Source organism: Acanthopagrus latus, chromosome 20, assembly GCF_904848185.1.
Source record: "Acanthopagrus latus isolate v.2019 chromosome 20, fAcaLat1.1, whole genome shotgun sequence".
Classification (NCBI taxonomy): Eukaryota; Metazoa; Chordata; class Actinopteri; order Spariformes; family Sparidae; genus Acanthopagrus; species Acanthopagrus latus.
Genome location: NC_051058.1, coordinates 17,386,891 through 17,401,287, shown reverse-complemented (window position 1 = coordinate 17,401,287; position 14,397 = coordinate 17,386,891). Strand labels below are relative to the sequence as shown.

The following is a 14,397-nucleotide window of genomic DNA, read 5'->3' as shown; positions in this document are numbered from 1 at the left end:
GCCTCTCTATGACCTACAGAAGAAAACAAGACTACTAGCAAGAAGATTTGATTTCTTTTGTTATGCCTGTCACCAGGTGTTCCCTGCAAAATCGTAGACCAGAGGAGCCAGTGTTTAACTGGTTGTTAGCTTCTCCAAAAGGCTAACATTAATGTTAGCTTCTCACACGGGCTGACATCGATTTTAGCTCTCCATACGGCTAACACCGCTATTAGCGTACCCAACAGGCTAACACCGCTATTAGCTTCTCCAACGGCTAACATCAGAATGTTTCTCAAATAGGCTAACATTAATGTTAGCTTCTCTAACAGGCGAACATCAAGTATAGCTCTCCATTAGGCCTACATCAATATTAGCTTCTCCAACAGGCTAACATTAATGTTAGCTTCTCTAACTGGCAAATATCGGTGTTAGGTTCTCCAGCATGCTAACATCAGTGTTAGCTTTAACAGGCTAACATCAATATAGCTTCTCTAACTGGCTATCTTAAATGTTACCTTCTCCATCAACAGGGTAACATCGATACTGGCTGCCTAAAAAGGCTAACTTCTGTGTTAGCGTCTCCAGTTGTTACAGTTGGCGTAGCATTACAATCGCAATATTTAAGCATTCATGTTGTTCCACATCTTCACTGGCCACATTTATGGCAGTCATTTTGAATTTAGGAAAGGATTCTCACCATCTTACTCAGGTTATTCTACAGTTTTAATAAATTAATTGTGCAATCCTAAAATAAGATAGAATATTTACTTAAATAAAGTTGTTTCTGAAACACCAAAAAGCACTAAGAGATAAGAAGAAAGACTTGGCCCCAAAAATCTGTAAGTGCTGCTATTAAAGAGAAGCAACAATTTAACTGTAATTTCCTCCCAAATTAAGTAACACAACAGAATGTGCGACTATTTTTGGGGTTGTAGGGTTCAGATGTTGTCTGTGATAAAAAAAAAATGCTCTATCAGTAAACATTTCTAAAGAGTAAAGCATCAGTAATCGATATGAGTGCTGTGTCACGATGCAATATGTGCCGAGGCCACCAGAGGGCAGCGGGAGTCTGTGCAGCCGGACTGAAAAAGACATGATGTCCTCGTCTCTGCTCCAGCAGCACAGCAAATACATCACTTCACCCCTCTCCTCCATTTCATCGAGGTTTACGGGCCGCGTGCCAAAAATAGAGTGGCAGCATTTTATTTTCAGTCTGTGTTGGTGATTATCTCTGTCTCATTTTTGGTTTGTAAAAAAGGTGGCACAAAAAATTTGGACTGTTGTCTCATCAAAACTGTACCCAGAAATCGCTGTGCTGCTGAGTCGGCATGTCTGGGAGGAATGGGATGATGGGGAAGAGGAGGAGGAAGAGGAGGAGGAAGAGGGAGGGGCAGTTGTGACTCATCCAGGTGGCGATGACCAAGCATTTTCTCTCCTCTCGATACAAAAATGCTCTTTTTTTTTCCTCTCCCTCAAAATCAGTTAAATTCAGTTCAGTGAAGCCTTTCATGACGTGACGGATACAAATGTTGACATAATCAGACAAACACACTCCAAATCAGAAAAGGGGGGGGAATCGTATCGTGGATTTCCAGATTAAGTGACATAATCTCACAAGGCGTGTGATGCTTCTCGGGTTATGTAACGGTGCTCACACGAGCTCAGCGTCTGGGGAAAGGTGTGTCCACGGCAACGTGTCAGTCAAAACATGCAAACAGCAGAGCCGGAGGAGAGAGGATGGATGGAAGGATGGATGGATGGATGACGGGTGGAGGAGTGGCTGCAGCATGACTTAAAAATGCTGCAGCATCCGGTCGTCCCTCCTCCTCCTCCTCCTCCTCCTCCTCTTCTCTACATCTCGTGCGTACCGGCTGCTTCCTCCCCCTTCTTCCTCTCAGTCTGCCTGCTGTAGCCCTGCTGTGCGGTCCTCTCCGTCCTCTGTTGTAGCACCAAAGGGAGGAGGAGCCACCGGCACACGCGCTCACACACACTCTCACACACACACACCCATCCTCACACAGACACACACACTCTGACATCTCACATCATCTCTTCCGCCCGCTCACTGTAAGCACCAGCAAGCCAGCCAAGCCAAGCCAGGCCCGTTTGGAGCAGGGGAGCCCAGCCGTCTCATCGCCCAAAATGGATGTACTGATGAAGGGGTTCTCCATGGCCAAGGAGGGGGTGGTGGCCGCCGCAGAGAAGACCAAAGCCGGCATGGAGGAGGCGGCAGCCAAAACCAAGGAAGGGGTGATGTATGTAGGTACGTAACACATCTTATCTGTGGAGGCGAAAACAGGTACGTTTGTAAGATGGGGTGGGGAGGGGGGTGCACTCACTTTTTTTTTTAAGGTGGCTGCATCATGTGTCTGAGGTGGGGTCCCATGGGTGTCCGTGTCTGGGACACTTGTGTGAAGTGACAGGGACCGAGGAAGAAGAGGAGGAGGAGGAGGAGGGGATGGAGTGAGCACTGGTAGGAAACTGCTGCAGGAATGGTGCAGGGTTGAGGGTGGGGGTCTGATGGATGGAGTGAGGAGGGGAGGTGAGATGGAGATGGAGGTGGAGAAAGTTGTAAGTGGGCTGCAGGAAGGACAGGAACTGGTGGAGGACTTGGAGGGGGGGAGAATAAAAGAAAAAGAGAAGAGAGGAAGAGCAGTGGATTCTGCAGGATCTCGTGACGTCTGCGGCGCCTCGACACGTCTTATTTTATTCACATTTAATGGTTTTGCGGACGGGCAAGTGGTGATGGACCGAACGCAGCGATAAAGTCCCCCAGAGGCTTCATTTATCTGCCTTTTATTAAGTCACTGTAAATAATTAATCACAGAATACATCTGACCCACATTTTAATGGGCTGCCACTCAGTTTTTTTGAGGTATGTGCACGGCCATTAAATATAGATTCACAATTAAAGATGTGGTCACGTGAGGACTGATCATTTCAAAAGGCACAAATGTAATCCCTGTTTGAAGCGGCCTCACAGTCGTGCTGTAGTTTCAAGCACTTCGATATTAGCCCGAGCAGCTAATGCGTCACATCTCAAGGTTACCCTGAGTACCAGGCTTTCAGGCCCGCCTGAGAAGAGAGGGGAGGGGAGAGGAGGGGAGGGGGGATGTAAAAGTAGGAGGGCGGGTGAGGAGTTAGCCGAGTGGAAGTCTTCGTCGTCATCCGCAGTCCGTCCCTTCTTCGGCGCCGTCACACAAGCAGCTCCCAAAATCTTTAACAACGACGATGCAAGCGGACGGAGAGTCTCCACCGATGAGAGAGAGTCAGGAGGAGGGGGGAGGAGGGGAGGAGGGGGTGAGGGAGGTGAGGTGAGGTGCACCGGGCAAGGATCACTTGAGCACTGCAGCAATTTGCTCTCCCATCAACCCCCCCACTCCACCCTCCACACCCCATCCTTGTGTTGATGTGTGGCGTTGCAGCAGCAGGATTCGCCTGCCAGTGAGTGCTGCTGCTGCTGCTGCTGCGATGACTAACCTCCTTCCTCCCCCCACTGCTCTTAAACCCACCCCCCTCCAACACCACCACCACCGCCACCCATCCAAAGATGGAGGGATGCACACAGGAGGGGGGGACAGAGAGCGAAAAGAGACAGAGAGAGAGAGGAGGGGAGGGGTGTTATGTCAGGAAAAAAAAAAAACAGCTTTGAGCTTCTGGTCTCGTGGCTCCTGCACGAACAGATGGAGGGACAGAAAAGAGAGAGTTGACATGCAGCGATGGAGGGATGATGGAGGTGGAGGGTGGAGGGATGAGGTTCAGGTAGAGGAGAGAGTGGAGGGAGGGGGAGAAAGGAGAAAGGTAAGAGGATGAAAAAGAAAGTGAGACACCCAGATCACAGGGGGGAGGAAGAGGAGAGGGGGGTGTGATCGCTGAAGTGAGGCGAGTCGATGGCTCCGATAAAACACTGTAGCCGCCTGCGGCAGAGTGCAGACGTCAGCATGTGGACCAGGACACAGTGTCGAGATCCGGACGGAAAACAGGAAAATCCCCAGAGTTGCTGAACGAAAAAAGCTCCAAAAAAAAAAAAACCTTCTGTTGTACCGTTTTAGCACCCCAGACCTATTATTTCATCTGCATGTCATTTACTGGTGGATTGTGTATCAGAACAATCCGATTTTTCATCACAGAAGGAGCTAGAAAAGGTTCTAACCACTGATTTTCTGCACAGTTTTCAAGTAAAAGGTTCTAATTATTCTCGTAATTATAATCTATGTAGTTTGTTTCATCATTCTGAGGCTGAGTGTGTGCAGTGAATGCCTCAGTGCACATTATGTCTTCTACACTGCTGCAAATCCGCCGCCCCCCATTGACAGGATTGCTCATTAAATAAGGGGCACGTCTGGGCGTTCATCTCATCAGGCCCTGCTGAAGCATAAATCCGCCCCTGACTGAAAAATAAACAGACCAAAGCCATATTATTTTTGCACGTTTAATGCATTATTTCATAATAAGGGGAAAGCGTTGACACACTCTAATCCCCACAATCTTCATTTATCCATCGGGATTATTATTTATCGTTTGGATTATTGTTGGAAAAAAAAAAAAAAAGATAGCTTCCTTGCTTCCCGGTGTCCTCTGTGCCTCACATGGGATTGCAACTGCTTCTGCTTCTTCTTCTGCTTCTGCCCGAGCAGTGTTTTAATAATTAACGTCCAAGGGGAAGTCGAGAAGGTTCACCAGAAGAAGAAGAAGAAGAAGAAGAGGATGCAGACACTCCATCCACACACTGACCCGAGTGATGGTGACAGACGGGCTCACATATTCACAGTGACACTCGAGGGGCTCCCCCTGTCGACAGGGAGAAAGAAGCTGTGTCATTGCAGTGTGTGTGTGTGTGTGTGTGTGTGTGTGTGTGTGTGTGTGTGTGTGTGTGTGTGTGTGTGTGTGTGTGTGTGTGAACGTGTGTCGGCCTGTGCTGCAGTATTGCTCGGTACTGAGGCACGTGGCTCATGTAGCACGGGGAGCGTGCAGAGAGATGGAGGGATGCAGGAGGAAGGAGGAGGACGGGTGGATGGCAGCATCTGCATCCGTGTGCAGGGAGAGTCGCTGTGCACGAGCTCGTGTTGTGTTCTGCAGATTTACTCGAGCTTTTCCTTCCCCGGGTTCTCTACCTTCCTCCCCATTTGTTCCCTTTCATCTCTTTCAGCAGATATTTCTCTCTCGTCCCATCCGCCCGCTGCTCTGGCAGATTATATAACCACAATTTAATCTGCTCGGGATCATACTATAATGAGCAAAGTGCTGCTGAGCAGAGGGGGAGATACAGAGCACTGCGGTTCACGAGATGTTTTCCAACAAAAAAAAATATTTCCCAAAAAACCCAGCTGAGATTTGTAGAGCTCGCTAATATCTCAAGGCTGGAGGGGAAAGATAATGGGAACTATATCGATCGGAGCAGACAAAAAAGGGGATAAAATTCCATCTAAAGGAGGAGCTCACCTAAAAAATTAATATTCAGTTACTGCACACACACGCACGAGCAGATGGAAAGTTAAAGTTTCATAGTCTGCGAAACATTTCTGGAGCTTTCACAGCAAAACAGCGCTGCAGCGCTCTCCTGAAGTGAAGTAGACGGGGACTTGTTTAAAGAAATGCAACCGTATGAAAAAAGACATAAAATGGCTCCATTTCATCAAAGTCTGCAAAAGCCAATTTGATGTGAAAAGACGTTATTCTTCCCCTCGATTTGAGGTTGAGCTTGTGCACCCACTCCATGTTAGTGTTTGCTAGCTTTAAGCTCAGCGACTGAAGATTTTAGCTTAAAAAAATGGGGTAAATAATGACTTTTCAAATCAATTTGGGATCTGGCGGCTTCTGGAGACTTCGATTACAGCAAAATTTGGAACCATTTCGTGTTTCGGCTGATCAGGAGAACGCTGCAGCGCTGTGAAACTCAAGGAATGTTTTGTGGACAACAAAACTCCAGCTGACTTTCCATCGGCACCGCCGTGAGAAGATCATGACTGAATCTTCACTTTTTGGTGAACTGTTCCTTTAAAGCTGCAGGGAGACACATCAGGACACTGAGCAGCATCACATAATTACAGTGATGCAAATGTTCAGCATTTTTATTTGAAACAAGTTTTCTCTTTTCTAATGACATCATGAAATATATTTTAAATTCTTCAGCTGTCAGTCAGGTGTGAGGGCCACGGATTGATTCATGATGAGTAAGAATGATGAAAATTTCAGGCTCACATCCTGAAGGTGCCTCGCTGATTAAAAGACAAAAGATTAATCCATTGAAATGTAAAATAATTCAACAACGGTCTTCGGCTAAAGCTGTCAAAAGAAGGAAGTTTAAAACATGTTGTGAGAACTCTGGTTATGTTCATTGATTTGATTGTAATCTCTGTTTGACCCTCAGGCAGTAAGACAAAGGAGGGCGTTGTGTCATCAGTAAACACAGGTAAGGATAAAGTGTGTGTGTGTGTGTGTGTGTGTGTGTGTGTGTGTGTGTGTGTGTGTGTGTGTGTGTGTGTGTGTGTTTGAGACCACAGTGCTCCATCTTTCACCAAACGTCTGTGGGAAGCACACACACACACCTATGTTTTTTTTGTACCGGTTATCCAGCAGTCAGGTGTGTTTTCTTCCTCTCTCAGGTGTGTGTTTGTCCGTCTTGAGAACATTTGTCCAGGGTGAAAACACTGCCTGAGTCAAGTCGCCTCGTCCAGTTAATCAGACCGCCATATTTGCAGAAACAGACACTTAGTCTTCATCCTTGATGTCTTTTCTCTTCCGTTACGAAAGATTTTTCACGCAATGTTAATTTTTTTTGCAAATATTCTGGCCAGTTTTGTTAACGACATTGTTTTAATGAGATAACCGAGACAGTTGATGTCGTGAAAGAACTCTTTCATGATGACAAAAATTCCAGTGAAGGTCAATTTACACTTTCATCAGCTTACTCGACTTATCTGTTTCATGCGTGTGTATGAGCATTAAAAATAAAACATTTTCAGTGTGTTACACATTATCATTCTAAGCCAAAGAGGCTCGCCAAAGCACGAAAGTGTAGTTTGGAGTTGGTACACAGTAACAGAAATATGAACATCAAAGATATGCTAAGCTACGGAAGCCCTGAGAGACACGGGAAGGCTTTTTTTTTCTGGTTTTCCATTTTCCAAGTCTGATCTGAGCTGAATTCTCTCCCATGTTTATGACTTGAGAGTTGATGGGAGAGTAAAAAAAATGTTTTGCCAGGAAAAGTTTTGCTAGCTCTTGAATTTTTTCTCCATCTGTGAAAACATGTGGGGGTTAAAAATGAAAAAGAATCTGGATGATTTATTATTATTATTAGTAGTAGTAGTAATAGTATTATTATTGTTTTATGCATGCAAAAAGACCAAAAAACAAAATTACTTTGAGGATCTTGGAAAAAATGTTTTTTTTTTCTTTTTTCCCCACCAGTTCTAATCGCAGGAGAGAAAACGCAGACTTAGAAAATGCATCACCAGAAAAAAAAAAAAGCCTTCACTTGCCCCTCAGAGCTTCATTATAACAACACAGCTCCGTTTGAAATATTTATTATCGGCAATTATTGGTAATTTCCACCTCTAGTGTAGTTCTGTATGTGGTTTGTCCAAGTGGGGTTGCCGTATCTAGCTCTGTCCCCCCATTTCACTGATGTAAAGACAACAAGAAAAGGCATTTAAAGAGATTTAATACACCGCACATTTTATTGTAAAAATGAAAATAGTTGGAGTGAATGTTAAAGCATTTTAGAGCAAAAGGAAATTATTTTTCAAAAACTCTGACTCCATGGAAGCGGCCCGGTGTCACTAACTGTCCTCCATCTGGGTCTCAGTGGCCAACAGGACCGTGGATCAGACCAACATCGTCGGGGACCAAGTGGTTGCCGGGGCCAACGAAGTGTCACAGGCAGGCGTGGAGGGGGTGGAGAACGTCGCCGCGTCGACCGGATTGATGAACCAGGTCGGTCATCCCGGTAACCATGGGTTACACAGACAGCTGCCACAAGATGGAGCCCTCCTCATATATTAAACACAACAGAGAGCCGCAGGCACACTTCAGTTTCAAATCTACTGAATGTTTTTTTATTATTACTAAGCAATTCAATCCAGATAACCCATAAGTTATTTAAAATGTGGCTCTTCTTATAGGTGAAGCAGCAAATATATTCACTTTACAATCATCTAAAACAGAGAAAACCAGGAAATATTAAACATTTATATTTGATAGGTGACATAAATGTATAGGATCATATGATTATTGATAATCTTAAATAGTTTAATGATGATTTTTGTCCTTTTTAAAAACAGAAACATAGAATAAATAAACAATCTTGATACAGATCCCTCAAATTTGTCCTAGTTCAACATTTCTTATCAATTACATCCATCTTCAGTGAGCTAATTGGCAGATTTATTGGTTTATCATCAGTCACTTAAGCCCTAAAACATGAAGAACCATTGTGTATTTGCACTAAAGCTCAAATGCACCGTACAGCTGCCTTGTAAAGTTATTAAACATGTGACCTACACTAGTTGATTTGTGACAGCGGCGGCTCTCTCTACATCTGCTCTAATGATTTGAACTCTCTTGTTGGACATTAGATGACCTCACATCTAACCTTTGTGTCTTTCCTGCACGTCTTGTCTCGTGGCAACGCTTCTGTCTCGTGTGTCGTTCCGTGTTGCTGTCCTTCTCAACTTCTGTCTTTGACGCTGTTTGTGTCTCATCTGTGTTTTTCCTGATAGGAGGAGCCTGTATACGAGGTGCCTGTTGGACAGAGCATTGTGTGGGGAGATATTTGGGGAGAGAGACAGAGCGGCTAGTCTGCATGCCTCTGTTTGTTAGCTACGCCTGCATGATTTAATCTAGTATAGCTGCAGTAAATGTGACTTTTCCTGCAGAACCAGTCACATTGGATTACATTAAATGGCACAAGTGAACCTGATGAACTGGTATCTTAGTGCGTGTTACCTAATAGTCCAGCAAGTGAGCGTCGAGAGGGGGAGAAAGGAAAGAGAAGCTGCTGTGATGCTTCCAAAATTCAAAACACTTTCCTCAACCCAATGATACATGTTGGAAATGTGCGTTTCTGCAAACCACTGATACATAACAAGTCCAGGAATTTCATAGTAAGAAGTTGGTAACTAATTACCAACTCACATTTAATTCCCAGAATAATTACAACTTGCAACTTAACTTCCAACAAGTTTCCGTCCAACTTCTCCTCAGCAGGCCACTAACGTGAAGTGATTTGGCGTAATAGAATATCATTATCGAAATATGGAGATCATTTTCAAAACATTTCATCCTTACAAATGTTGAAACGCGGTCTTGAACTGTAGTCAGTGGCTTGGCAGCTTCCTCGTCTGCAAACTCGGCCACCGTCCTCTCCACCTCCTGTTTTCATAATCAGGACATAAACATGTAATATCAAAAAAATAACGACAATTTTTCTAAAAATGTCAATATTGCACGTATGAATGTGAACAAATCTGTGGTTTGCAGACACGTTTGGCTGAATTACTGCCATGTTTGGCAGCCAACGCTAAAAGCTTCCATTGAATCAAACCTAATCAAGCACTAATTCACAGTTTCCTCCTCTGAATAGTGCAAACTGTTCCCCCCCCGACCTCTCAGACGCTCGGTCATTTGTATGATTAAGGGTGATGATACTAAAAATTCTCCCATCTCTAACCATGTAGCTCCTCTGTGTAGCATTAAGCTACATTCGAGCTCTCAGCCGCATCTCCAGCACGCCAGATAAAGCAGTTAATGTATTCATGGCATGCACCTGGAGCCTCTTAACATGCTGTGGCGCTTTAATCTGACTAACAGACCCCTGGGGAACATCTGAAGCATGATGGCAAGAGTCAACTTGACCCGAAAGCATGGTCTCTGTTAACTGCTTTGTTACATCAGAGCTGGAGGAAAGCGAAAGCTAGAAGGAGATTGGTGCTTGAGGCCCTCCACCCTGCCATCACCTCATCCTTTCACCGTCTCAGACAAACCTTGACAACATTTTGAGACTGATTTATTCTTCTCGTCTCCTCCTACAGGGCGAATATGGAGGAATGGAACAGGGTGGGGAAGGAGGAGAGGTGAGTAAACAGGTTCCAGTGTTTTGAGCAACGCCTTAACTCAGAAGCTTTACATACAAAAACCTCAGCATAAAAGCATTTTGATAAATATGTCCCCATATTGTGCTCTGTGTGACATTATCACATTGTTGATACTGATGCTTCAGTGCACACTAACAGACGTTAGTGCTTTTACTTTTCAAACTTTTTGCTGATGACACTGAGGGTTTTGAATGCACACCTTCACTTTTAATTAGTATTTTTAAAGTGTACTATTTCTGCTCTAAATGGTCGGATTACTTCAACCACGGAGTAGAAGTACAGAGCAGCACAAAATGTACCTCGAAATTGTACTTTAAGGGGAAATTCCAGTATTTTCAAACCTGGGCCCCAATTAACATGTTTTATTTAAATGATTTATACTAAGCAAAAGGTTTCTATCAGTCCAGTCGATGTGAGCTGATACTGCTGCAATGAAATCCTTTGGGGCAACTGCGGCTTAGAAATGATTCCTACAGAGGGAGATCTTTTTTTTTGTGACAAGAACAAGTCTCGTTAAAGGAGAAGAGCCCATTTTAACATTCAGCTACAACTTTGAGGATAAATGACCGCTGGCAGTTCCTCGACATAAACTCCAAACTCATCTCTGTCGCCTTCCTGCAGCAGCTCAGCTGTTGAGAATCCAGAACGAGACCTTTCTGGTAACCAAATTGATCTCACTACTTGATAAACAAAGGTCTCTTTTCTGTAGGGATTGTTTCTGTAATGTTGTCTGTGGATAAAGAACTCAGCCTGCACTTTAAGTGGATGTACCTTCATCGCTCGCAGTCGCCCCAAAGGATTACACCGCAGCCATCTTTGGCGATCTGGAGTACCGATTGCAAAACTTTTGCTAAACACGAATCATTTACACACCGAAACATGTCGACATTGGGCCCTGGTTTGAAAATGCTGGAGTGAGTTTCCCTCTTAGCAGTGCAAAATGCACTTAGTTACTTTCCACCACTGACTTGTGTTTCTATCTTTGTTTCCTTCTTTCCTTCCCTCCAGGGGTATTAGTCTTCTTCAGGACCTCCCCTCCCGTGCTCTCCGGCGGCCCCTCGCTCCCCTCGCCTCGCTGTACCAGACTTCAGATGTTCAACATATTTTTTTGTGACTTTACAGAACCAAAATCAACTAAAACAGACTCTTCCGGATGCCGCACCTCAGCTCTTACCTCCCCCTCTGCTTCTTCACACCTCCTCCCCCCAAGCAGCCACCTGTCCTCACCCCTCCTCCCCCTCTTCCTCCTCCTCCTCCTCCTCCTCCCCTCTGACTGTCTGCAGCCTGTAGCTTCTCCTCCACCCGCCCGTCTTACCCTCGCCTCACCCGTGTGTGTGTGTGTTAGTGTCGTCCTGATATGAACCCTGGTGTTGTTACCAATCCCTTCCCTCCACCACCCCTCACGCCTACCAACCTATAGGGAAACCTCACACGCAAACACACACACACACACACACACACAAACACACACGTACACACAAACAAAACACAGGCACACCTTTCATTCAACACATGCATGGAATGCACACATACAGTACCTACAGTCAATGCCAGCACGTACGCACACCCCGGGCAAACATGTCAAATCTTGGGTGTGTCAAGCCTCTGCAGTCCACAACAGTAACAGTAACTGAGGCAGGGTATGAGAGGGTGTGTGATCTGCTGTCTGTGTGCGTGTGGTAGCTTATACGTAGGTGTGTGTGTGTGTGCGTGCATGTGTAGCTGCTGGCGTGTAAAATAAATCTCCAGAGGCTTGTGCAAGGGGGGAAATGGTTTGCATCGAGGACAGATATCATTCTGTTGTGTGTGTGTGTGTGTGTGTGTGTGTGTGTGTGTGCAGTAGTTAGGTAGCTACGTTAGACTGCATGAACAGATGTGTAGAATGACTCGTCTCGTGTTGTAAACCGTAGAGTAGCGGTCGTCCCGTGTAGCTTCGTGTGGCTTCGCGCGTGTTTTTTCGCCTCGACGTGTAAAATAAAAAAAAAACAAAACAAAAAACAAAACAGGGTTGTAATTGCAGCGTCATTAACCAGGAAGCAATACGAAGCGCTCATTTTTTATTTTTTTATATTTTTTTGCAGGGAAATTCAGAAGCCTCTCGCGAAGCGTCTAAGGGGCTCCATGGATTCTGTGTCACACTGTTGTTTGTTGACCTCAGCGGACTAACGTTAGTTACCATTGCTCTCAGTTAGCAGATTCGAGGGAACCTAGCATCCTTCAGGCTTACATAGGCAACTGAGATAGATGGGAATGGCCTCGTTTTTTGAGTCATGTTACAATCCGCTCACATATGGCCAGGAAAAAACAACGATTAAAACATATACATGTCTAGAAATTGCAACTTAGAACCCCTTTAAATCGTTGTGCAGAAAGAGACAAAGATATTAGCTGAAGAAATGTTCATCGGATTTGATCGACATAGGAATCTCCCTGCAGACAACTGGAATTAGTTCTCTTTTAAATTGTGATGACTTTTGAACGTTGCTTCTCAAACTGGTACCAAGAAGTAAAACTGCTCTGTCTCATGTTAAATAACCACAGTTGCCTGACTGTAATATCTTTGTAAAGTGAGTCTGTTACAAAAAAAATATGACTTTAACGGGGAAATGTGCATTAAATTTGAAACCGTTCTTTTTTTTTTTAATGGGCGTGAAGATTTCCCCTCAACGAGCGTCAAAAACAAGCTGACACAGAATATAAGATCAAATTTAAAGCTACTTCAGGGGAAATTAAAGGGGGAAAACGGGGGAAAAAAATAAAGCTTTACTCAAGGAGGAAAAATGAGCAGCTGATAATGATCACCTCTTGTTATCGTGTAGTTGCTTCTTAGTCTTTGTGAAACTGGTTTGCATGCCGTCAGGTGCAAGTTATTCAGACTTCTGTGATGAAAAACATTCGCTGAGAGAGGAGGGCTCGGGTTTTGTGTGTAGTTTCGTGTACAGCTTGAATTCTGGGATACCTAGTTGTTCGTTAAGAGTAGTTTTTATTTTCTCACTGACTCGTCTGAAAACCCCGGCTGTCCCGAAGCTCCCGCCCATCAACTGTCTCAGCCAATCAGAGGATCCACCGCCCCTCTCAGTCGGTGTGATGCCCCCTTCCACTGCTTGTCTGCCCGGCTTCAGCGTGTGTGTCTGTATGCACTGTATGTGTGTGTGTATATATATGTGTGTGTGTTAACACAGAACCGGTTCAGCCAGCAAATTGTGTGTGTGTGTGTGTGTGTATGTGCGTGTATGTGTGCGTGTATGGAGCAGGTTTGTGTGTTTTTACTTTGAGGCCAGTGGAAACTGATGACTGCATGTTGCCTTATCAAGCAATCTGATATTCACACACACACACACACACACACACACACACACGCACACACACACACGCACACACACACACTACACTTGTAGTAACACACACACACACACACACACACACACACACACACAAAACCAGACACGATCACAAATCCCACCTCAACTACACAAACACGAACACGAACCGCACACCATGTTTAAGTTGGCATCAAAGCAGACTCGCTGATTTTATAAACAGTACCGGTGAAATTAAAAAGGTTTTGTTGAAATCCAGAAACTGTGTCGAGGTTTCTTTGAAGACGTGGAACGGTGGGACACAATAAGACAAAAATGTTATCACTCAGTCAGTGCCCGAGAAACCTCGAGGGGCTAAAATGAGCGGTGGAATATAACGAAGTACATTTTCTCAAGTACTAAAAGTAAAAATGTTGAGGTAGTTGTACTTGTACCTAAACGGTGGCAGTATGCACAGTCCCCTGACATATAATAACATGGAGTTGAATAGCAATGACATATTTCTGTTGGCTAACCCAGAAGTTAGCATCGCTCTTGTTCCCTCGACCCTAGTTACATTTTCCAGATTATACTAACAAACCTACACTAAAATTATGCTCTCAATGCAGGAATTTTTACTTTAATTATTAGTAACTAATATCATTAGTATTATTTGTTAGTGTTTTTTACAGGATAGCATTAGTACTGTCACTGAAATAAAGGATCCAAATACTGCTGAATTATATTGTGTGCTAATGAGAAGGCTCATGAGCGACATTTCTAGGAGGGAGCCGTTAGTATTTATTATAATTTAATGGTTAAATTTATTTTATACTTAAATTCAAAAAAATAAAAAGAAAAAATAACTCACCTGTCTGAAGCTTTTCTGGGTTGGATAAGTTACATCATTTAAACATTTTTTTTATAGTGGAGTTCTGAGGGTGAATTGAGGAGTCTAACAGCCTGAGCACAGACGCTGCTCTGTAGTCGGGTGGTATGAAACGGCACAAAAGCAAAGT

The 14,397-nt window shown here is 44.3% G+C and overlaps 1 protein-coding gene across 2 annotated transcripts; it reads left to right on the top strand.

The window, feature by feature from the left end:
- The first annotated feature begins 1,750 nt into the window (after window positions 1-1,750).
- Window positions 1,751-13,661, top strand: sncgb (synuclein, gamma b (breast cancer-specific protein 1)). Of its 2 annotated transcripts, XM_037082079.1 has the most exons (6): window positions 1,751-2,245; window positions 6,353-6,394; window positions 7,793-7,920; window positions 8,706-8,723; window positions 10,017-10,058; window positions 11,088-13,661. In XM_037082079.1, exons 1-6 carry the CDS (start codon window positions 2,125-2,127, stop codon window positions 11,094-11,096), a joined length of 360 nt encoding a protein of 119 aa, XP_036937974.1. In that variant the 5' UTR covers window positions 1,751-2,124; the 3' UTR covers window positions 11,097-13,661. The 2 variants fall into 2 exon arrangements, with proteins under 2 accessions (XP_036937974.1, XP_036937975.1); XM_037082080.1 differs by lacking the exon at window positions 8,706-8,723 and having other exon boundaries at window positions 1,777-2,245.
- The last annotated feature ends 736 nt before the right edge of the window (window positions 13,662-14,397 follow it).

What these genes read in the sequence shown, in the direction of transcription:
- sncgb (XM_037082079.1), top strand. Translation starts at nt 2,125, where the DNA reads ATGGATGTACTGATGAAGGGGTTCTCCATGGCCAAGGAGGGGGTGGTG. An exon ending in GGAAGGGGTGATGTATGTAG is followed by an intron (nt 2,246 to 6,352) that starts GTACGTAACACA and finishes TTTGACCCTCAG; the next exon opens with GCAGTAAGACAAAGGAGGGC. An exon ending in TGTGTCATCAGTAAACACAG is followed by an intron (nt 6,395 to 7,792) that starts GTAAGGATAAAG and finishes TCTGGGTCTCAG; the next exon opens with TGGCCAACAGGACCGTGGAT.